The sequence below is a fragment of the Phymastichus coffea genome, unplaced genomic scaffold (assembly GCF_024137745.1).
Source record: "Phymastichus coffea isolate CEN01 unplaced genomic scaffold, Cenicafe_Pcof_1.1 PCOF00069, whole genome shotgun sequence".
Classification (NCBI taxonomy): domain Eukaryota; kingdom Metazoa; phylum Arthropoda; class Insecta; order Hymenoptera; family Eulophidae; genus Phymastichus; species Phymastichus coffea.
The window spans coordinates 1,130,352-1,156,360 of NW_026706880.1; the positions used below are offsets into that span (position 1 = coordinate 1,130,352).

Genomic DNA, 26,009 nt, shown 5'->3' on the forward strand with positions numbered 1-26,009 from the left:
ATTTAATCGTAGTAGATTCGATAACATTAAATGAACATTCATCATTTCAAATAAATATTGATATTCTATCAATTACTCTTTAATTAAGTAAAATGATAATAATTGGTTTTGCTATTTTCATTCAATCTATTCAGTATCTGTCTGGTATCAACTGATTTTCTGCTTTACAAATATCATTAAAATTATCATACATACACGGATATACGTAGATACTTAACTAATTCTGTTAGACAACTAGATGTATAGCTTACGATATATTTACAAAACATTGGTACGTCTCATTGACAACAAAACTTGACAGTAATAATTACAATAAGCTTATTGTATAAGGATAAGTTGTAAAGTATTTAATTCGTATCTAATTGCGCAATACATTTTATTTTCCAAATGCAACCTAGATTATGCTAAATCATGTTTGAAATTGACATTCAAGTCACTGTTTTCAATTCATGAAACGGTTTAGTTAGATTTATAAATCATTCGTAACTCTTACATTGATTTCTAATTAATATCAATTTACAAATGATCCTTTATCTCTGAATTTTATCACACATTTTCAACTTGATTTCAGAGTAGAGCCGTGAATTATGTTTAAATATATTATAAAGTACTGTAATGCATATGAAGGCATTTTATTTATACACAATAAACAGTGTGAGAAATTCGGTAAAAAATTGTTATTTTCCTGTTTATTTAAAATTCTAAAGAAAAATTTTATACATACGCACGTAGTATGTAAAACCGAGTTGATAACAATCAATGCTGAATACGCTATTACCAATGTGGTAATCCATTTTTGCTGTAATTGATCATTATGTAAAATGGAATCTAATATGGAAATCGTGTACTTTTTGAACTATTTTTGAATTAAATTAAATTAAATAAACTGTTATTTCTATGATTCTACATTAATGTTTTACACTCGTAATCACGTAGTATTCAACTGGTTTTCCAGCTTTTCGAAATCAAGTCGAATCTTACAATCAATATCAAAACCATGTGTTGCACATTAAAAATACTTATTTAAAAAAATCATTTACCATAAAACTAAAGCAAAGCAATTATTTGCATAGTTTGATAACCTAGACATATTTCGAAATCATTTTTTATGCAAAAAAAACTGATATTTTATAATTTTCAATTAAAAATCTAATTCGAAAATTCTTCGTAGCTGAAGCATCATGGTAGCTCCATTTTTATAATTGGTAATGTAGGAATAATCTAAATGTATAAAATAATGACTACACAAATATTCAATTTTACAATATTACACTGCTTCTATACTCGTGACTATTATCATAGGTAATTTTGTAGAACAAATGACCTACCATACAAAGAGCACTTTCATAAAAATTAGTTCATCTGAATGAAGTGTTTTCTTAAAAGAAACTGTCTTTAATTTATGAAATATAAATTCAAAGCCTAACATACGTTCTAATTTTGTTATTATTAAAAAGTATCAAAAACTTTAATTGTACCAGCTATCGATTCCATATTTTGAAAAGTAACTTTTTCTTACTAATAAGTATTGTAAATAAACGAATTTCATGGTGAATTCACTACTCTAATTTGTAGTGAAAGAATATACAACATGTTATAGATTCATTTTTGTTGATTAATTTGGTATTTCACCAATTTTTGTGGAGATCGTTTGGCATTTTACTAAAATTTTTCTAATTAAAAACAAAAAAATAAAGAGTTGTACGGTTCTAAAAATAAAAGTCTCTTATAACTTTAAAATCGACCAAAAATATCTGACTAAATTTTCCAAGACTTTCAATCATTTAGTGTTCAAGTCTCTCATTTTGCAAGCTCCTGAGAAATTCATATATTTCATAATTCATTGCACGACTCCCCGCCATCTTGTAATCACGACTTGATTCATCTGTACCAGTTGATGCGTGGTATACTTGTAGTTTATTTATCTATATGTAATATTTACAATGCCACGTGTTGATACTATAAGGTAACTCGTCGTATACATTTCGTTTCGCCTCGATTATCGAGACACAAAGAACTCGAATCGTTGCACTGACGAACGAGATAATTGTCATTTCACTATGCTGAATATATATGGTATACTACTTAATGTTTAACAAAATTTAAAAAATGATAATTTCTCCTCTTGTGCAAATATAAACTACTATTTGCTTCTCAAGAAGGCTTATTCGGCAATCATCCACCAACGAACATCTGGGCTGCAAATGCTTACATCTACCCAGGTTTTTCAAAAACAGTTGGTAATTGAAAGTTCGTCATATGGATGGATTACGTTGGAATCTTGTTGAGAAAGTGTACTTTGATAAATGAAAACAAAGGGAACAAATAGAATTTTAATTTCCAACGCAGCGTCTTTTTAATAAACGGAGCTGTACTCGATGTCGTGGGCATACTGGGGCGGTGGACCCGCAGGCGGCTGAGGACTGTACTGTTGCTGCTGTTGCTGCTGCTGCTGTTGCTGTTGAGAATCGGATGCTCGACGCCTGAGGGCAGCAATGCTGTGGGCCCCCCGCCAGTCGGTGGTGTCGGTGCTCTCACACGAGTTGGCGCCGTTGTTGTTCGGCGTGACGGGCGCACTTCCGGTACCGTTGCCACCGCCTCCACCACCAGACGGCGAGTTCTGGCCACAGCTCAAGCTCGAGCCCAGCGCTCCGGCGCCGGCACTGCTCTGGCTCGTTGCGCCGCTCGATGTGCCAGCTCCAGCACCGTTGCCTCCTCCTCCGCCACCACCGGTGCCGCTTGGCGGAGACCCCCGCGATGCTGACATGTGCACGCCGCCTACCAATTCGTGGGAAATTATTCGATCATTGTTTATCCTTTTCGTACTCTGAAGTTTATTTCAATGCAAATCTCAATAATTTTGCTTGCAAATCAAAGTAATTTCGTTGAAAGAATTATAAGCAAAATTTTGCTAAAGTAGTGCATTCCATGAGAGTTTACTCTTCTTTCAGTTAAACTTTAAAATATTCACAATAAAATACTATAAAGTATGAGTCGAATTCAAACTGGGGTATACTTCTTCAGATAAGAATTGTGATCGATCAAATAAATTTGGTGTGTTCGCAAAGTTACCTTTTGTTGCTAAGCTAGGTCCATTGTATCCGTTCCCTTGGCAGAACCCCCAGCCTCTTTCCGATGCTGCAATTTGATATACAGGTCCATGTTTTGTTAAGTTCTCTAGTCACCGATCATCTGAAATTTATTTTACCAGAACGTATTGACTCATCATGGTGTCGATTAAATTTCAATTCACAATCGCTTATTCTCATAATGAAGATTTTCTATAAAAAATTTAAATTTGTCATAAAATTCAGAACGAATGTAATTAAAAAGACTAATCATAGTATTCACTTGATTGTGTCAAGAAATGTAATCATCTTTGCAATCAGAATACGTTCTTGTAAATTTGCTTTCAGATTATTGAGAAAGATTTTTCTTTTGAGATATAATAAAAAGTACAGTAACATGAACATTCATAATAGCCTAGCTTAGCATTCCGTGAAACTTTGTGAACACAATGAAAAAATGTTCTAAAATGATAATCTTATAAAATTGTTATACGTGCTAAAACTAAAGTTTTGCATAAAATGCTATATTCCATAAAATAATCTGGTAAAAATTTTAAACACAATATAATACATAAAATCTAAGAAATTACGACTGTGCTTAAAGCAGCACACTTTTTCTCCATTTCCCCATTCAAATGAAGCCAGCAGCAAATAAAGTCATAATGCGTTCTCGGAACTAAACTAAAATGCCGACAAGGTATATATACGCTCACGCATTAGCACTAATACATGCCAGTGCGGAACGACGGAGCGGTGCAAAGTGCATAGAAGATAAGCAACCATTCCGTGGCTACCGTCCGATCGTAAAGCGCAACCTTTTTCTCGTCTATACTGCTGGCTCGGACGCTCGACCTGCGTTTGTCTGTTTAGGCCCCGGTCCCATAGGTACGTACGGATGCGGACGGATACGGATCACTAAAAATATCTAGTTCGATTATTTAGTACCAACACTACCGGTAGTGAGCAAAAGTGACTGTTGCTTAAAACTGTAGCGCCGAACGTACCACATTTAATTAACGCCTATCTAACCTTTACATTATTGCAGTCTATAAGATGGCAAATGATAGAGAATTGATAGACTTTCAACTACAATTAGTGGAATTAGGCCTTAATTTTATGGAAGTACTTGAATATATGAGAAGAAGAAGAAAATATATATAAATTATATGTATTAATCATCCCAAAAACTTTTTTTACATTAGCATACTCATCAATAAGCAATATTCATGAAAATTTGAAAAGTAAATTGTAGACCTGAGATTTGAACATTAAATGTGGTACGTTCGGCGCTACAGTTTTAAACAACAGTCACTTTTACTCACTACCGGTAGTGTTGGTATTAAATAATCGAACTAGATATTTTTAGTGATGTTACTACAGTTGCGATTCGCGTCCGTATCCGTCCGCATCCGTACGTACCTATGGGACCGGGGGGACCGGGGTCTTATCCCCGCCTGCCTGTCAGATTGCCGTTTTTCTCATTCACTTCTTTTCTTTTACTACTTCAAAAAATTCATAAATACGTCATTGTAACATTTGAATTTTGTATTTATTCATTTATTTATTATTGTATTAAAGTATGAAATAAAAGACGATCGTAACCTTAAATACTTTGAAATATCTCATCAGATTTGTCATTCTTACAAATTAGCAGGGTCTATCCGTTGGATAATTGACATTTTGTCTTAAACTGTGGCTCCGAAAATCCTGATGTCATGTGCAGGCGCCTCTGGCACACACAGCCGATTTCAAGTTTATGTATCCAATTGTCTTTGGAATTTTTGGCTTCTTTACTTCTTTTCTCTCATACTATTTTTAAAAGAGAGTAAAGATATTTAAGCATAGAGCAAGAGGACGTTTACAGTGGATTCGGTGGCGTTTCATACATCGTGAGTTAATTGGCACCTTGTAGAGACGCTTGAAGCACGAGTGAGCAAGAGCCACGGGTGTTAATTATTATTGAAAAGTGAAAAATGAGTCCTACTCTAAAAGTTGTTTGTACGTTGTGTTACCGTGCAAAGGTAAGTAGCCTCTCGTTTTCAGTTTTTTGTACACTCTTAGGAACTCCCAGAAGTCGAAATGTTTTCAGGTTTTTATCAGTATATCGAACTTTGACCGGATCAAGAATATTCATAAATTATTTTTAGCTATTTTCGTATTTTTTAAATGCTTGAGGTTTAAAATAATTTCGACAGGTCATTGTACCCATGGAATCATCCAAAAAGATCCGATTAATAATTATTCGGAAATTCTAAAATGAAACACCCCGAATATTCAAATCATTCACAAAAAGTCATGACTGTTCTGTATTTTTTCTTTGATATATCGTATTATCTGCTTCTCAAGTATAGCTTTAACGTTATAATAGATGATAATTGGCACTGCAAGGTGTCAAAGATGCATTTTGCGTATGCGTTGGTCCAGTTATATGTAGGTTCTTCCCTGTGCAAATATCTTGAACTTATGACGAAAAAAATCCTACTGGTATTGCAAAATTTATTACTCGACTCTGAATAACAACCCTGGAATTATTAATAATGATGCACTATGTTGTCTAGTGATATTGTTGTTCATCTAATACTTGTATTTTCATTTTTATAAAAGAAATTATCACTACTGTAATCTAAGAAAGTCATGCCAACCTTTTTTTAATATTAAACATTTGAAATAAGTTTACGAAAAGTTAATCTCGCAATTAGAACAACGAAAACTATTTGTTGTGAAAACAGACAGACAATAGCGTGATTAATATGACAAAGTGAGTATTAGAAAAGTCTCGAAAAATTGAAAGGTCCTGCACGAGCGGCCGTAAGATCTGATGAGATACTTGGAATGAGACGAAAGTATAGTCATACTTGCACATGGACATGTGGCAAGCCCGCACGCAGCCTCCCTCCGGGGCTCGCCCAAGACAGGTTGCATCTCGAGACGTTCTCGCCGGTAAACAGACTCGGTGAACGCGTATACCAAGCGCGAGAGTCCGAGATCTCGCACCTAGGTGCGACCACCTTGAGCCTCTGGCTCCACGAGACCGAGCAAATACACGAGGTCGCGCGCGCTTCGCTTCATTGTTTTTCCGTCTCGAATTCTCGCCACTCGTTCTCTTGCTCGACGCACACATGTACACCGAAAACTTTAAGTGTGCGTGTGCTTGTGCTCGCAATGACGACGCGCTCGAATTTTGTTGCTTGCCAGATCAGGGAGCTCCGTGGTTTTGAAAGAACCCGAACAAGTTTGACGTGCATCTGGAAGATTGATTTTTCGAATCATTTTTAATATTATTCGACACTGTAATTTCACAACCGAACCTAATTAGTCGATCAATATGTACACGAAAACCCCTAATCGAATAAAAATGTTACAAGCGAGATCAATAGTCAAATCTTGATGGTACTCTGCTCGAATAAGTTCAATAGTGAAATTTCACAAAGTAATAAATTGAATTTTCAAAACTGCTCGTAATTTGGAATGATAATAATCTCGACTGCACACTTTGTAAAATACGGAAGACTATTTGCTTTTTTACATTTTATTAAAGTGTCAAGAAAATGAGGTGTGAAATATGTAAAATGTCCAGTAATAAAATGCACAGAAAGATTTTATTTCTTTTAAATATTCTTTTACAATCACAATGTCTTTTCTAATGCAGTTTAAATGATTGTCTGGAGGATTGTTAAGAATAATAATGACATTGCAATTCAATATTTAAGGAAATATCTTACTGTAACTAAATAAACTTCAATGTAGAAAAAATCAGACAAAGATATTGTATGGTCAATCAGTATCTTGCTTTCGAATGAATAGACACATAGACAAAAAATGTAAAATGAGCTGTACGCAATAAGAACTATGTCGTGAGATTACATTCCGTAGAATTTTTAACTGTCCAAAGAAACGATTGAAGAAGTGAAACGAAAAGTTCTCACGGGCGTTAATGTGACATTACAAATGGAGACAAAAAAAGCAAAAGATGCTCGAGGCGCGAAGTCTCACATGCAGAGAGAAGACTCTCGTTAGCAAGAACTCACCTAAAGAATTGAGCCCGTAGCTCGCTTGATAGACCGTCTGTGATGGACTACTGATCAGCTGCCCACTATTGCTGAGGCCAAGACTCGTGCCCAGGCTACCTGAACTTTGCTGGGCAAGTTGGCCTAAACTCTGACCAAAACCGCCCATGCCCATACCGCTTTGACTTAGTTGGCCGAGACCTGTCCAACAGAAATGAAGGCTTGATTTTACATTTGTTTCTTTTTTAATCATTCTTACTCAAGTAGATATTTCTTGCGTTAAAAAATACAATAAGTTTCAGTTATATTTGCAATCCCATTGAAACAATCACTTCATAAAACTTGATTAGAACAAGTTATATTTGAAAATACTGTGCCATCCGTTGCTATAAAAAAGCGCTTTGATTAATCATATGCAAGTCGATATTTAAAGATAATTCAACACTTTTATTTTAAATTAGATTGCAATGGCTGTTTTAACGAGATGAGGATAGTTGATGTAGTTATTCATCTGCCGCGGTAACTTTATACTGATGAAGTTCAAACATGTAAGCAAAGTATACTAATTTGTTGCGTTGAATGGTTTTTAATACCCGATAACGAAGTTTGAATACCTCTTGAAACAGGCAATAGAATTATGCACACATAATAAATGTAAACGATATTTCCATTAACGCGTATCTAAAACTTTATTACGTCTAATTGACAAAACAACATAGTAAAGTGCATCCGCATGCAAAAGCTTTCAAACTTGTTGAAAAATTTACTATGAAAACAAAGGGACGCATCAATGAACAGGAACTTTTACTGGTAAAACAAAGTACAACACGCGCGAATGAAGGCAAAGGAGCAACAAGCCGAAAAAATGTTTTATCAAGTAGCAGCTGGTGTGCCGATCCAATGTAACAGAGTGTAGAGAAAGAAGGAAAACGAAAGAGCTAAAAGCCTTTTGAAATATTGAATGAATGGGTAGGGAGGAGATGACCGACCTGGAGCCATTCCCCATCGATCGGTCGGCGCGTGGAACATGGAGGTGCCACAGAGGTCGGAGCTCACCGCGCCGAACGGCGGCAGTCCGTGCGACGGCAGCAATGCGCCTGGCGATCTGAACACGTTTGTCGTCTTCTTGCGCTTCTTCCACTTTGCACGACGATTTTGAAACCAAACCTGCAAACGTACATATCGTTTACAATCACAACAATGAGTCTTCGATAAACCGAATGAAAAATACATATCAATTTTCAGAGCACATCTCAATACTCAATATTCGCAAATACCTCTAACTCGTCAAGCGGAAAATACATATCCGTGTAATGCACAATCTTTTTAAGGACTTTAGTAGAGGACACTTACTTTTACGTTCGAGAGGTAAAAGTAATACTCATAGAGATACCTGCTCCTATAGACAAATATCAGAAGTTCGCGAATTTGAATGTGGCTTGAAAAATTGGAGGTGGTAGCTTGTTTGCTTAACTTGTTGGAAATGTTTTTTTGTTCAAATAACCCGATCAACAGTATATTTTATTTGTTTTGAGAAAATCTGATTGTGCAATAGGTAACAAATTGAATGAAGCATTGAACGGTACAAAGAAATATATACATACTAATGTTCAAAATTAGCACCAACGGTAACAGAAATAAAGTTATACTTTTATTCATTAAGAATCTTTTGTTGAATTCCATATAATACAAAGTCTGAATTAACGAGCCTGTAAAACGTTATGAGTTGCAGCTACTGCATTGGATCAATGTACTGTTGCTATAGTACTGAATATTGATACAGAAAAGAATATAATTCTTATTTGTCGGCAACCGACAATCAGAATAAAGCGAAAAGTACTTGAATGCTTTCTAAAATAAGCAGTTTAAAACATATTTCAAAAGCTGCCAATGAACTCAATAGAAATATCTGAAGTTCCATGAACTGACAAAAGTCAATCAGTGCCGAATAGATGGAGCGCGGGTGCGCGAGTCGCTTGGGCAATTTCGCGTGTGAAGAAAAACGAGGTATGTCGCAAAGCAAGCAAACCAGAAATATAAAGGCCGCGTGTCCCTTGGCATTAGGACAATATCTTAGGACCATTAGTCGGTGGAGGAAGGGATGGCGAGCTGCGCCCGGCAGCTATTAGCCGTGGCGTTATGAGCTGTTGATTCTGGCCACGTAGTGGCCTCCCCCTGCCTCTATAAGCCGTCGACTTGATTTATTGATATCGCATGCAAAGCCTACAACGTTCGCTCTCTCTCTCTCTCTATCTGCCTTCTATTTCTCGCCTACTCACCCACGCACACACTCACACGGAGAATCCAAACTTCTCTCCATCTCTTCTGCTACGTGGCGTAGCATCGCCGCAACGGCGACGACAGTAGTAGCGCCCATAAATTAGTACTTTGACATTAACGCGCGCGCATGCTTCGTTCAGTCATCTGTTTCTTTTGCTTACTTTTGCACGCAAGTGTGTGTGCGTGGTGCGTACAAACGTATATCTACACCGCGAGCTTGTACGAGAAAAATTGACTCGTTCATGTACACGTAGATGTGTCGAAGACAGAGTCGGGATAGATGTATGTACGTGTAACACGTGACAACAAAGATGTCATATTAAAAGGAACTATTGCTTAGTGGTGTTCCCTCAAAGCAAATATCTCTGTGTGTGAAGTCTTGTGCTCGTGCGGCTCAGCTGGCAGCGATATCGCGTATGAAACCCCTGTTACAACGTATCACACGGATTATGCGAATACAATTGCCAAACTCGTAAGATTGCTGTTCGGGATCGAATCTTTGCTCTTACGTACTTTCAAGCGTTCATTGTTGAGAATAAGTAGTCATCGAACCGCTTCCGTTGTTTCTTGAAAAAATTTACTGATTTAGAAAGTCAGTAAGAAGCATTAACAATAGCACCATTAACATTTTTAGAATATAAAAAAATAGATGAAAGCTATATGAAATTACCGTAGAACAAAGGATTCAAAGATGTATAACGTGCAAGGTAAAAAATTCTGTGAAATCGGCAAAAAAGATCGAAGACAATCGGCGTCCGTTCGAAGGAAAGCAACAGACTCGACCAATCATCGAGTCGTTTATCGAGGAATTAAAATTGAGGTGTGTGATCTAATCGCCGACGCTTGTATCGCAGCCCTTGTACTGTAGACCAACGGGTGGGCGTGTCGTTCTTGTATTTCACTGCGCGCAACCCCACATGCTTTCGTGACCCGGCGAGCAGCTCTCTTTCATAGTTCTGGCTCTGACGGCTGCTTATCATCGAATAATGCCACACCGCGCACTTCCTTAATTTGTTCGTTTCTTGCTCATGCAACTGACGGTTAAGCTTCTGCTTTACACTTAAAGGTGAGGTCGGATAGGTCTGATGTAAGGTCGGTCGATAAATTATTTCGATAGTTTTCAAATAGCTTACTTTTCTTAATCGTTATTCACTTGGTTGTATTTTATGATGTATCGTTCACATTTAGAAAATAATTTTTTTTAATTACGAGTGAGATATCGTTGTTCTTTCGAAAATTCATTCAATAAATTTACTAAATTTCTACACAAGAAAATTTGAAGATTATTTTTTAATCTTACGAGATATTATAAAAAGTTTATTGATTTATTTAAAATATATTATTTGAAAAGGAATAAAAAGTTTCTGTAATTATTGGCACTATCAAGTGAACAGCTTTACTAGGGCAGATGTTTCAATTGCATGTAACACCTGGCTACGTTTTCTTTGCCGAATCATGTATATGACAATTTATATTTTTCAATAACATAAATATTTTTTCCGAAAATAGTAATATTGAGTAAACGAAATCCATAACAATGAAAAAGTAATAAAAGTAAAATAAAAAGTCACGGGCTCTTAAAAAATCGATCAAATTCCATTATCTACTTACAACTTGGCGCTCTTGCTAAAGTAAGCATTGATATTAATAAATTGTCCCAACGTTATAATCATGAGGCCAATCGAAGTGTTCGTTGAAAATAAAGATGGCAATCTAGGACCATCATAACTAACCAGTTATTAAATAAATTTTTTCATTCGCTTTTTAAGACTGAAAAAGCATATTAAGATAATTAAAATCTTGCAAATTAATATTCTAGTAATGAAATCCTCAGAACCCAAACGTAGGAAATCAAATTAGAGATAATTTTTCTATAGGTCTACAGATAGCATATAGATATATTTGCAACTACTTTACATACGTGGAAAAATCGACTATTGAACACTGTAAAAATTTACCATAACAAATTATTTTATGCGATTTCATCAAATTCAATTCTCTTTATTTAGTAAATTTTTATATAGTCACGACAAGAATAAATCGTTCTTGACTATTTCGTAACAATAGAGTAGTGAAGAATAAATGCATTAATTTAAAAGCCTACTAAAAAGATATACTCAGTTATAAGATGACGCTGATATAGCTTGGCATCATGATCTTTCGTCAAAGAAAGCTAGCGCTCCGTCTTCAATATATCAAGGTGGCTTCTCAAGAAGATCTTTTCGTGAGTGGCTTCGGATTCTCGCGCCCAATGGTTTTTCAAGGGAGAAAGAAACGCTCGATGACGACAAACTTTTAGCCGTTTTATCTCTTTTCCGATATTGAGAGTACCGATGAAGAAAGCCGAATCCTATTGCGAAGATAGATTTTATAGTGAAACTTTGCGATCGAACCTTGAGCTTATTTTCACCAATACCGTTTCGACAGTGTATCGCATTAATTTTTCGTGGCCTATAGAGCTATTTAATTTCCTATAGAGGTATTTGTAATTTCCAATAGAAAAGTATTTTTAACTTAAAATTAAAAGTTCAAGAAAAGCAAACAATTCCTCACGATTATTAATTATTAGACAATTTATCGGCTGATGGCTTTTATTTATTTAAATTCACCGTCTATTGCAAAACAAACGAAGTTGTTTGGTCAAAAGTGCAGGTAAACATGAAAAAAATAGTAATTCATGGCTGCTCGGCAGCTTCTAAGTGACATGATTGCGATAAGAGCGCGTGATTTTCATCCAACAAGTGTCGAAGAAGATAAAGGTCAAGAAGTCCGAAAAAGGGAAAGAGAAAGAAAACAGCGCTGAAAAAGAAAGATGGCTATGTGACCTCGAGGCAAGCAGGCAGGCGTTAGAGCGACATAATGAAAATAAATACTGTATAAACTTGCGGGTCGAGCAATAGCCTCTGATTGATGATCAGAGCCAGGGGTCGCGCGCGCGCGAGAGCTCTTTTTTTCGGAGGGGTCGCCCGCAGGCGCAAAAGACGCATTACCTAACCCCCTCGGACCACCTACGGCACCAGCCGGCTTTATACGTGTTTCTGTGCGCGGCTATATACTTTGCTTTCCTTCGCTGCTGTTGCAGCTGTTTGCGGATGGTATTAGCTTCTGACTTTATACGATCATCGCATTGATTCACGCTTTGGTAATTTTCTAATTTGATGCCGGCGACCCAGTAATTTCAATAGAATATATACGCTTATTTGATATTTTCGAGCGATGTTTGTCGTAAATTGCATTATCCGTTAACATTGTTTACTTAACTACTTACAATTTAAGTCAAAAAGGAATATTAAAAACATTAATTAATAAAGATTACTACAAACTCAAACTATTTATCATTAAAAATACTTTATGCCTATAGCTATAAATGGTTTTAGTTTACAGCTCGGCAAGATTGAAATAAACTGATATGTCATAATAATAACATAAATCATCACGGTAAAAATACGAGTTTACAAAATGACAGTTCTCCAAGTAGGACCTATGTATAGTAGAAAGACTCAAACAAGTCTTTGTGAAAATCAACTTCTTTTTAAAAGAGTATATTTTTTTCATACTGATGAAATTTTTCTTGTTACACGAGGTTTTTGAGTGATTCGTACCCAGACTTTATTTTTTCAATAATATAGTATATTTGACGTTTTGAAAAACGTCACTTAACTTCGTTTGTTTTGTAATAGGGATCGTTCGTTTTTTAAAACGTCAAATATACTACATTATTACGAGTTGAACTACAATCAAACTTCATCGATAAATTAAACTTGTAAACGATTTAATTTTTATTCACTAAAGAAGGAATACTAATAAAAATGTGACGTTGCAGATTATAAGTAATCAACCTCCGGAACTCCACTGCTATCAAAACAGATGAAATTCCGATGTCGTTTACTTCTTCGAATGGACTTCTTTTACCTCGATTCCGATCTTATATGCTTCGTTGCCTTGTTTGTGCTCCGATAACGCTGGTGGATGCCTGCGACTTAGTTGTTGATCAACAACCAGACTGGTATCAACGTTTTGACAATAGCGTGCTGACGTCATCAAGCATGGTCTGATCCCCGCATGCCAAGGAAATTAAGTGATTTTCTCTGCAACAGCGCTCTAACCTTTAAAACCTATTTGCTCTTAATTCCCTTACCTCAACTATCCTGCAACTTATTACACTGCTGCTTCATCCCGACCGGAATCGCTCGAGGAAAGGTTTCGCTCGTGTTCACGTGATAATAGTTTTAACTATAAATTTTTATGTTTTTACAATTGATTAAAAGCTTGTAAAGATAGTTCTTCAAACTTTGATATTTCACAAGCAATCAATTTAGAGTAAAAACATTCTATTATCAAACGCTATTTGAATGAATCATTTATCTTCGTATTTGATGAAAATAGAATAATTATATATGGTTTTATTTGAAAAAATAGAGATTGCATATTTTTTGTATCGGATAAGAAATGATCGATAACGTAATCGAATCCGAATTTTATTCTTTCATGAAAAGTCTATAGAGACAATCAAGGTGAACAACACTATTGGGTGAATACTTTTTCATACCTTTTGGCAACGTCGCACCTGAGCATTACAGTCTTACGGATTAATCGGGTTTTACGGGTGTCAGGACGGGTAATATATAAAAGAATCGGGAAGCATCGGTATCAAACACGTGTAAAAGATGTAAGTGAGTAATCGCTGTGAGGTCTGAGTCATGAATAAACGTCGTCGCCTCGTCACACCTGTAAAGAGAGCTTAATAAGAAAACATCTACGTCTCACGGAACGTCTACAATAGCTAAGTTGGCCGCACCGCTACAAGCCAATCACGCAATCGCAGACAGTTTGCAATGGACGCCCCATCGTGATAATCGTTTCCTATTTTCGAACGGAAGGCTCAGTGCAGCTTTGTCGTGCCACCATGGCGCTTGGAAAATCCGCGCTAGCCATGCGCGGCCCGTTATCAAGCTGAAACCGCGCGCGGCGCGGCTTGCATAGAAATTAAAGGCTCGATTTTATCGCAGCGCCAGTGATAAAACTTGGCGCGAAACTGCGGCCATCTCGTAAACTTGATCCGTTTATACTTTATTATTATTTCACGGATGCAATATCGTTGGCTTAGCTACGGCCCCGTCGCCTCAGAGAAACAGAGAGCCCTCGTCAAATTAGCTAAAACTGCTCGTGTGCCACAGGCTTTCGCAACGTATATGAGCTGTGCGCACATGCCCATAGGCAGCACTGCGACCACCTTTATGTGTAGGCTGCTGCTGCTGCTGCTGCTGCTGCTGCTGCTGCTGCTGCTGCTGCTGCTGCTGCTGCTGCTACTACTGCTGTGATATTTAAGGGCGCGCACGCGAGAGTATCGCTGTAAAACTTGCCACTTTGATTGGGCTCCTCGTCTTTTATAGGCAACGAGTCGAGCTTCCTTTTCTTCGCCGCTTTTTACTTTTCTCTTACTAGTTATTCTTCAAATATTACGAACAACTGTGAGAATTTCAATACGGATCCAGTTAAAACAATGTTTGTTTACAAAACAAATCGAATGATTAGAATGGTTTTTCTGCGTCAATACATTACATGGAATATAACGAAATAGTCACAGAATAAAAGATAGAAAAGTCATAATAAAATGGGCGTTAGATGAAGCTCCCAAGGGGAGGGAGGGAGATGTCAAGGTTGCAACACAGTTTATCCATTGCTCGCGCCTTGCATCCCTTCTATACGTATCTTACCCAGTGCTACTTATTCATTTTCATTCCCGCTCACCCGCAAATGCACATACGATTTGCTATAATCGAGCAAGGGCGCAGTAACACATTTTTGTCCCGCATGCGACGATGACAGGCTTAGCCTAGAAGCTAATATCGCGCGATACCTATACATATTAATGACTACATTAAAAAATCAACCCTCCTACCGAACTTGCCTCTGCTCTGCATCCGCCTGCTTGACTTCAGATTGGAAACTTCTTCAGTTCTTGAGACGGATACATGTTTTTTTAAAAGAACAAATGGTTCTAAATCTATCTTTTGGGAAACGTATTTGACGGTGCGCATAACTATCGAAGGAGAAAATGAGATGTCCAAATTTCAAAATCAAACTTGCATGAAGCGATAAAATGTCATTGTAAATCTATTGAATAACCGTTAAAAGTAAATACTCAACATGACTTCAACACTGTTTTATTACCTAATCACAGCAGCCAATAAAAATATGAATATGTATCCTAAAGTATTACGAGCGAAGCAGTCATTTATGCTTTCATAAGTTGTAAAATTGGTTGACTATCTGAAGTCGATATACAGTTGTGTAACTATAAAATTTTAATACCTGCACGTGTCTGAATCAATTCAGAGTTGACTGCAGGTATAACGATACGAGTGACAGATACTTCATTTGCTACAACTTTATGGCACAGACTGCCTACACATCTGTACCGTTATTCAAGTTATATTGATGTGAATACTACCAAGCAGCGAGTCACCGTTCCTCTTGTAAATCTCCTAATCGATTATTGGAGTGTTTATAAACGTCAGCAGTCTGCCAACTAAATTATTTATACTATTGGTTTATGTAGATTGAAAACGTTTAATCTTGAAAGTGGAACAGTATCGGCACAGCTTGAAAAATCAAGTGATGAATGTAACAATTGATCAAGTTTTATTAAATAATTAATAATTCATAAACTCATGAAACGAGAAAAAACGTTTAACTTATAAAACTATTCTTTGTTTAATACTATCCAGTAAAACAAACAGTGACATAAAATTAAACTTCACGCCGATCACTTGCTCCTGACTTATCGTCAACTCGGCTTACGTGTTTGTCGTGATAAGCAAAAAAATAAAAGAAAAAAAACGAATGTATTCAAAGAAGAGAGACACGCGACAGCAACGCATCCAGCAGAAGGGAGGGCGCGTCGCGTCGCTTCGCGCCACAGTCGAACAGACACATGAACTGAGTGGCATACAACTAAATGCGAAATGCCTGTTCTTCTCGCTCAGTTCACGCGTGAACGGTATACAGTCCGAATGCACTCGCCGCTGCCCATTTCTCAAAGCTCCACAGCAACCTGCTTGCTTCTCTTTTCTCTCTTCCCCCGTCCATGTGCCAGTCCCACGAGGAAAGCGACGACGAAAAGCCAACCACCACAGCACCTAAGGTCGACGCGCCATTTATTCCCTTTGGGGCTCACAAGAAACGCACATGTGCAAACGCAGATTCACTTTCGACCACCAATATCTATCCCGAAACTTTCGTCTGTATGTGTACGTGATTGTGCGCACGAGGCTTTCCGATCGATTGGGCGGCTTTAAATGATGCGCTCTGGGACTTCGATCTGGGAGCAATATCGTGCGGTGAATCTTTCGCGCGGGCCCTGTTTATATCTAGTCATTCCGTCTTTGTCTATAGGCTCTAATTTATTGTTACGTTTGATTAACGCCATCGAGGAATATCGATGATGCTCTCTTTCTGCTGAAATTACACATGTTGATATTGTAATAGTACCTATTACATTCAAATGTTCAAGAGAGTGAGAAGAAAAAAAGTTTATTTTACTTAGAGTCACTAAAAAAAAACTTTAACGAGGCGTTCAATGAAATGAGCCATCCTGTTAAATCCAACGACCACTTCGTCCTTTAAACCGCTCAATAAAGATTAATAAAGCGCTCATATGTGCGCGATGCGTGCACTAAAAGCTCGACCAAAAAAAGAGCAGACCGGCCAGAGTTTGATCGTTCTTTCGGGATATCTGCCCATAAAACTGCTAGGCAATTGAGAGAATGAGAGAGAGAGAGAGAGAGAGAGTCGGACCCTTGAAGCCATAGGCAGCGAGAGCTGCAGCAGTTACCTGTGCCGAGGTGCTGTCTGGCAGTTAAGTTAAATGCTCCGTTACTGGACATTAACTGAAGCGTCTATGGCCGCACTGAATACTCTCTGCTAGGGACTATCCTTTTACCCCTTTCTGTCCTTTCGTTCGCGCGTTATACGACTGCAATTTTAATCGGATTTTTATTAGCATTACATTTTAATCTCCGTTCCGCATATTTTTCATTGATGTGAATGCAATGTCGCGGGTATCATCATACTTTGATTATTAAGTGACTTAATCAGTACTATGCTATTGATTATGTAATGAGTAAACTAAGGCAGAGCCTACTTTATGTTAGCTTAGAAGGAATGATAGTGAGTTGAGCTTAAACAGTGTCTATTACTTGAACTTTGGTGCTAAATGCTTTTCTGACTCAATGTGAAATCTGCTGACTATATTTAAATAATTAATTACAGCAACATCCTACCGGGCTTAGAAATAGTAAGCAGTTCTCTCTGAATAAATGAAAGGCTAGGCTATAGCCAGAATGTCGCAAAACTACCGGCTATAAAAATAGACTATTTCTCTCTCAACTTGCCAATATAAATTTATAAATTATTAAAGATGATAAAAGGGATGGATTGGCAGACATATAGGGTGGCAAGCGAAATAAAAAATTAGCTAGTTGCAGTAATGGAAAGAGAAGCGAATTGCAGTTCGGGCCAAAAAGAGAAAAGAGTGAGATGAGAGGGACGCGATAACAGAGCCGATAAAGTTCATTTCCATAGAGCTGAAAACGGAAAGTCTCTGTTTGGACTGCTGCAGCTGGGGGTATTAAAATTCACGTAATTAAAACGAGCAAAGCACCAATACGTGTTTTAAATATAAATAAAGCGACGCGTCGATGTGGCTCCCTCTCACTGACCAAGCTTATAAACGCAAGCGCCGGAAAAAAGCTTTTATCGTCGCACCGTGAGCAGCTCACTCGTGGCGTCGCTGCAGGTGGATAAAAAAAAATACGAAAGCCAGCAATTGGCGTGATTGAGCTTTATTTGAAACATCGAGAGTACGAGAGCTGACAATTAAATTTCCAGTAAAAATTACACAGGAAGATCTTCGTCATGGCAACAGGAACTTTGATGTTGCAACATTTTTTACTGCACTGTCCGCAGAATAATTTTATTTCATTCAACCATTCAACTCTATTGAACATCATAGTAATTTACCGCGTACATTTAGCTAGTACGGATACGTCATTCACAGTCAGCTGCGTCTACATTATTGACCAGTAAAGATCTTAACATTACATAATTGAAACCATAATCTAACAAGATATTCTTGGCGTAAAAAAATATTTAATGTTAAAATTATGGCTGCAGTTGAAGGAACTCCTTGGCAGCTTAGAGGACAACATTTAATGAGATAATTTGAAAAATAACGTTATCGATCATCAAGAGTCAATCAAACTTAATTAATTTAATCAATCCATTTATCTCTTACCTCGAAAATCAAACTGACCTCTCGATCGATACATTTTATTTAATACCTACATATACCTAACTATTTTGTTGTAATTTTAATTAACATTAAAATTGTGGCATTAGTCCATTTAAAAAAAACCATCAATCTTGTTATCGACGTGAAATAAAATATTGTCACCACGTTACTATCTCCAAAAGTATACAAAATAAAGACAAAGTGTTTACAAATCATCGCAATAAACGAGTTAAATCTTTCCAACATTCCTAATAAATTTCACAAAAATGCCATTGCAAAATCAAATTTCAGTAGGTCGAAAAACCGCCAAAAAATATCCGCATATTACAACTTCAACACGAGTATACCAGTGAAAGCTCATAACAATCGTTGAGCGCTGTATATAGCGCAATACTCGTAACCAGTACGTGGTAGAGAGCCTTCTTTTTGTCTATATGAAACAAAAAAAACAATAAAAAAACGCGCGAGCAGACGCACGCGGCGCCATGGCAAGGCCAACAGCGAGGAATCTCACAAAGCGAGAGAGAGAGAGTCGCTCGATAGCGTCAGGGCGCCGATTGGCTGCAAGCCGAGGGCGGCCGGTTGCCCTGGCAACACGTTTCCTCTAGCCAAGTTACCCAACCAATGTTTACCCTCACAGCGCCATGAAGTCCTCCAAACCAATAATGCGCAAGCGCAAAGCTTTTCCCTCCCGAGCAACTCTCTGCTGCTTTGTCGGACCTGATCGCTTTGACTATGACTTTGGATAGGCGATTTTTGTTTTCTTATTTTTGACTGCATTCGTCGCTACGTTATTTCCATGAAGAAATTGCAAAGTCGAATATTAGTAAGTTGCAATCTGATATCGATTTAATAAGCACTGCTTAACTTTTTCTGAGTTTTTGCAAACTATTAATGACATTGTAACGTAGAGTTGTACATTCGAATGTTAATAATTTGGTACAATGAGCACTACTTTTACAATATTGTAAACTGCAGCTTTATCTCGAAAGCTCAAAGCACTCAAAGCAAAGTACAATTAAAAACATAGTAATCTTTTTCTGGCGAATGACTAGGTTTTATATGCTTGGCCTGTCTCCACTCGTGTCGTACAAGTAAAAGCCCATTTCAATTAAAGTAACGCCCCTATACACCGACACGCTCATTTTCCGCGTCCTACTGTATTCGCTGGTGTATACAACAATCGTCGACGGCATCAAGGTGCCCGAGAGGAGCATTCGCGATCCCTTATTCATTGTATAGATATAGAGTGAAAGCACGTTTGATCCACTCGACATTCGCATATATCCGAATCACATCAAAGCCACATTCCACGTGAGCTTTCTACGATAAGATTTAATATTGAAAATAAAGTTTATTGGGTTTTTCGTAAGAGTAATATGCATGTTTTCATGATCAAATTTATATTGTAGTATGCATTAATAAAGACTAATTATGAAGTCATAATTCTTTTACCCCTATTAAAATTCGCCTAACTGCACTTACATGTTTCTGCTATTTTCTCTCTTTCTCTCTCTGTTACTCAACTCTCTCGCATTTTCGTATACTGAAAGTAGAAAAAGCTGCTTGATATGCAGTCGACGCACCGCTTGACTGACGCTTTCAGTTCCGAATAAAAATTTCATGAATTTCTATTAGCTTCAGTTTTCCCCTGTGAGCACATATTCACATCACATTTGCCATGATTGCGTTAAAAGTTGGCCGTTATCTTGGCTTTTATTGTTTTTTTACGAGAACCTTCAGATGACCGTCAATTATGGAATTGGAATTGACAGAAATTGGTTTGTGTAGCAGAGCTAAGTAGCGATTCTAAGCTCTGCGATTAATTCGACGACTTCATTAGCGTTCTCGAGTTAACTTGAAATCAGCGCGAGAGAGCGGAAAGCCAAACTAGAGAGAGAGAGAGAGAGAGAGAGAGAGAGAGAGGGCCATGGGGTAGCGTTTGTGGTTTGACGACGACGCGCCGCTCGCACCGGAACGAGTGGGCAACTGAGATAGAGCCATGGAAATTCGACGGGGCTTAGCGTGCGCGCGCGCCAAGCGCAAGGCTTCAAGTTTCACTTTAATCCGGAAAGCCAGTGTAGGCCCTGGTAATTGATACGGGCGCAAACTTTCCTGCGACTACAATAATCACTCAACCGCCTCCCGAGTACCATACAGTTGCCGACGCTACCAGTAGCAAAGCGAAAGTACGAGCTTGCAAGGGAAAGAACATTTTCTTCGACTTTTTGATTGATCGCCGCAACTTTAACCTTGTGTCGGTTTTAGGAATCTTGAAAAACTAACGTGCCTTCCTTTGATTTTCATCAGCGCGTCAAGATTGATAATTATATTTCAAGCCAGTCAATTGTCATCGGAAGAGAAATGAAAAAAAAAAAAAACAAAAAACGGAAGACTCACTTGAACTCTGCTCTCGGTAAGGCCGATCTTCATTGCGATTTCCTCCCTGAGAAAGATGTCCGGGTAGTGGGTTTTACTGAAACACCTCTCGAGCTCGTTCAGTTGAGCTGGCGTAAATCTCGTTCGGTGGCGCTTTTGCTTGGCTGGCTTGTCGTCATTTTGCGACACCGGGCAACCACCTTTTTTCAACAAGGGTAGAACACTGATTAACGAGCTTGATCTTCAGCTATTTTCCTCGTTATCTTTAATTTTATTATATTCGTGAAAGCTTCACCGAATTCGCACAATCTACAACAGACAAGTTCTTTATCAAACTGAACTTGATGGGATGAATTAATTATTGTAATTTTTAAATATTCAAATACTTGCGATGACTCTTTTACATCAATTATTGAATAATTCCGATCTGCCTTTGAATTATGTCGCATCGAATTATGTTGGAAGTTTTAACATTCTCTCATCAATTAGATATGGACGTGAATAAATATGAAATACATAGAATAACGAAAACCCCACAAATAGTAAAATGGAAATCCGAATTAGCGTTTTAACAACAGACAGTATTTTTAATTAAACAAACCTGTACCAGGCATGGTCATGATTAGATCCTGGGGAAGCGTGAGACCTCCGCCACCGGAGAGGCCACTGCCCAGATTTACTCCCAGGACGCCGTCCAATTTATCGTGACGTTTCAAGTCTTGGACATGGAGATCTTTTACGCCTGCACAAGTGAATAAGTTTAATTCTTTAAAATGAACTTTATACGATTTATCAACTATTTCTTTGCAAGAGGATGCAGGTAAAGGAAGATTTCATATTTCCTCGAAAAAATAAGTTATGTTAAGTAAATATGATTCAACTACTAGGAAAACTTGATATGCCCCTAGAAGTACAAGTTATTCACGAAAGCTCCTATTATAAAATCATTTCTAATGAAAATTGAACGTCTCAGAAGCATTAAGCCAGTTATATCTCATCCTAACATTAGTTTACACAATAAAAAAGCAACTCTCACCGTCATTTATGATCGTTAGATAACAGACATCTAACAAAATAACTCTCAAAAATCATCCACACCATCACATCCTTTTACTCGACCTTAAATTCTCAACCGTTTAGTCACCAGAATAAAAAAATCATTCACATTTGGATAATATTCTTCCCAAAACCAAAGCAACTAACACCAAAGCACTCAAACACAATGCAACAATAGAACAGAGTGGCAAAATAACAGCAAAGTGAAAAACAAAAGAGATTAACAATTCACGTACGATAGACGGAGCAAGAATTTTTAGCCGTCGGTCGTCGACGATGCGCGCGCGGACTGATCTGGCGAGCAGCTTAAATTTGTATAGGAGCAGAAGCAGCAGTGCTCGGCAAAAAGGTGGAGCGGTGAGCTCGAACGGCTTACTTAGCACTGAGGTGTGAGAATCGTCACCGGCTTCTCTCTCTCACACACACACACACACACTCACTCTCTTTCTCTTTCTCACCAGCTCCTATAAGCGAGCAAACATGCATGCTAAACCTCATGTGCGAGACTCCCGCGTATATGCATATACATGTGTATGATCGATGAGTGTAGGCGACGAGAGAGCGTGAAGAATGAACTGGCCTTTGGTTAAAAAGAGGGGAGTGGAAAAAACGCTGGATAAAAAGTATTAGTAGTGTGAAAGTTGGTATATAGACTTTTTTTTATATATTTTATTTGCCAAACAGAATAACAATAATTTCAACGTTGGAGTTATAAAAGTCACTTCGTATTTTTTTCATGGAAATAAAATGTACACTTCTAATTGGTAAACAAATATTAAAAATTAAAATGTTGATTAATGTAAGTTTCAAAAAATAAAACTCTTGTTTCGGTAAAATTTTTAAAGTATATAAAATATTACATTCTTTAATGAGTTTTTTCCGTTTTGAGATGCTTGCTGCTAATAATATATAAAAACTATACCCCCTTTCACTCAATTTTTACCGTTTAACCTCTTAGTATAAATACCCTCAGAATTGAAACTATTACTTGTTGTTTGTCTGTAACACGAGAACGTAACAATCAGAAAATATTCTTTCTCTCGTTATATCAAAAAATCTTTAAAGATCGTGCACAATGTTATTTGTGAAATGACAAATTTATGATTTTTGATTACTCTGGTAAATAATTGTATGGTATACCATCTCTCAATGATTATTGTATTTGTTAATCATTTGTGTGTTTTAACAGCCTTGATAAGGATGACAAATTATATTATCGAAACGTTAGCAATAAATAAATAATAAATGCTTGAAAGGATCCTTAGGATTTTAATTTTTCAATAATCCTTAAATTTAATATATAACATTGTTAACGTTGATTTTATTCATTGCAATGAACGTTATTTTACTGCAGTTTGGTACCAATAATAAACGAGAATGATAAATAATATTTTACTCCTCGCTTTGAGATTATTTACAATTATATTTTTGCAAAGTTCAACGTTTCTGTTACGCTTGATTGCTATAGCAAACTTGCAGTGTAAAATATAAAAAATCCTTCATAACAAGGATATTTTACTTAATTGAATAAAATGAAGCATTTCATGTGTTGAACACTACTGAAAAAATAATTAAAATGAAAGCTAATACGAAAATAATTATTACTTATAAATTAATATAATTTTAATTAGACTAATAAATCTAGATGATTTTGCTTCAAACGCCCTTGCAATGCCAGAGCACGTGGTCAATTCAGCTTTGTTATTACAAACCGTATCAATTCATTCATTCATATCATATCAAATAGTAAAATAATGCTACAATGCATCCCTCATCATAGCGTGAAAACCCCTTACATCAAACAGAAGATATACTACAGGACGGACTGGGTCGTCGTATATACAACGGCGCATCGAACAGGTTGACCATTAACTGTTGACACCGTATTATAAAAGTTAAAGTTGGCCCTGCTTCAATGAACGGAGGAAGCACGCGTCACTGACACGTCCTAGGCATGAATGGACTTTTACGACTATGTAGTGGTCCGGCGTCTTTCTTTTTTCAGTTTTCGTCTTTTACGAGACACCTCTCGGCCGCGAGAGAGCAACTCGATGACTTTATTTCCGATCTTTATTGCGGCAAGCATTTACAAGGGGCTTTGATGGTTCCGGAAGCCTCCGAAAAAAGCAACGAAAAAAGAAGCCCAAATATACACGATGCATGTTTTGTGTGCCGAGTGCTGCCGACGATTTTTCAAAGCTTAAAATACCTCAATAAAGCCCTTTCCTATCCTCTGTTCACTCTACTTTTTCTCGAGATCTCGTTTCGATACCAGCTCATGAGTTTCTCGTTATTGCATATACGAACGCTTCAAATTTAAAATTAACTAAAGTGTCTGTATTCAATTTATTTATTATTTTATCTTATTTTCAGCTGACAATCCAAATCGTTGAGTGATCCTTGTTTTAATTCGAAATCATTGTAGATGATTATAATAAATTACATGTATTATCTCACTATCACTCTAATATTTCTATAATTCCAATAAATTAGATACAACTTTTTTAATTGAATACACATCTAAATTGCATCCACCTTCATAGACCCCGACGTACTTTGGTGCTGGTAGGCTTCCGTCGCACAAAGGCCGACAAGTACGTGAAATAATATATAACTACTGTCGATTTAATCACTCATTTTCTCAAAGCCATGTTTCCTGTGAATTCACTGCAATTAACTCACAATTATGTGTTTCACTTGAATTACACGTTGTGTAAAAGATTTCAAAAATATTTCGGAGTCTCTTCCGCCGACCGCTAGTAACGAAACCTGGATATCTCAATGGTTTGACTATCGTGTCTTTCAATTTTCAAAACAGATTCTCTAACCGTATTGATTGATAAGAAGTACTGCATAATTTTAGGAATTTCAGCACTATTTAAGCGTCTATCGATCAATTAAACGGAACTGCACTTGAGTCATTGGCCGGAAAGATTAATGCAAAATTCAAAAGTATTACGGCAGGTGATAAGATTGACACGATTCTGTTATCGTGAGCACGCCGCTATCGTAAAGTAAGAACAGGAAAAATGTTCCCCTTCGACCATAACACTTTGATGTGCACGTAAAAGTAAGCTGGTGACAAAAGCTCGGAAGGAAAATGCAAGGTAAGAGACAAGTTTTCTTACCTGAGAGGCCGTGAATCGAGCCACCGGCGGAGAGGTTGTTGAGCATACCTCCGCGGGGCCGAGACGGCTCCAGCAGCACTGTCGCGCCGGGCACCACCGCCAAAATGATGTATCCACTTGGACCAGCCTCTCGGCCGTCAAGCGTTTAAACGTACCTTATTCTCTTCCCCTCTATGCGAATAAAAAAAAACCACCAATTGCGCGTCTACTTCCTGTCTCCTCTTCGAGATAATATCTTCCGAATTACGCACTTGCTTGGAAAATGACTTTACGAATCCATATCACTGGGCACGCATCAAACAATATGGTTTTTCATGCGCCGTCGAACCGAGATCCATACCTCGCGATGCCATACAGCCAACTGTCCGGTCTCGGTTTGCGCCGCCATGTCCGCAGCCCCACCACCACCACCACTACTACCCTTCGCCTCCCTATCGTGCGCAAGCAAGCGAGCAAGTATCTCGCTACCTTTCTCGCGCTCGCTCGTGGGCGTGATATTAAATCACTCCTACGCCAAGCGAGCGCGCTATCGCCCGAGATATCTTATTCGAAATGGATCTGGGGGATTGACTTCGAGCTCAACAGCCGAATAATACGCCGGCGCGAGTACGCTACTACTATATACTACTCTGCTTATGTCAGCTTACAATAGATACATATATTAGTTTACAGCCTTTTCCATAGTGCACCTCCAACGCAACAAGCTCAATGAATATTTTTTCATACTCGACGGGATATGGATTACAACATCAATTGTTCTGCCGAATTATCTGTTCGCAGTATGCAAAAATATTCG

At 37.6% G+C, this 26,009-nt stretch overlaps 1 protein-coding gene across 6 annotated transcripts; it reads right to left on the bottom strand.

Annotated features, from left to right (window-relative positions):
• Positions 1–637: 637 nt before the first annotated feature.
• On the bottom strand, positions 638–25,538 carry LOC131667641 (homeobox protein orthopedia-like). 6 transcript variants are annotated; one of them, XM_058941199.1, is made up of 8 exons: positions 25,465–25,538; positions 25,214–25,384; positions 21,631–21,771; positions 21,051–21,229; positions 8,065–8,242; positions 7,097–7,276; positions 3,073–3,138; positions 638–2,778 (listed from the first exon to the last, which is right to left on the bottom strand). In XM_058941199.1, exons 2-8 carry the CDS (start codon positions 25,257–25,259, stop codon positions 2,357–2,359), a joined length of 1,212 nt encoding a protein of 403 aa, XP_058797182.1. In that variant the 5' UTR covers positions 25,260–25,384; positions 25,465–25,538; the 3' UTR covers positions 638–2,356. The 6 variants fall into 6 exon arrangements, with proteins under 6 accessions (XP_058797182.1, XP_058797185.1, XP_058797181.1 ...); XM_058941202.1 differs by having other exon boundaries at positions 21,637–21,771; positions 25,214–25,508; XM_058941198.1 differs by having other exon boundaries at positions 25,214–25,508.
• Positions 25,539–26,009: the final 471 nt, after the last annotated feature.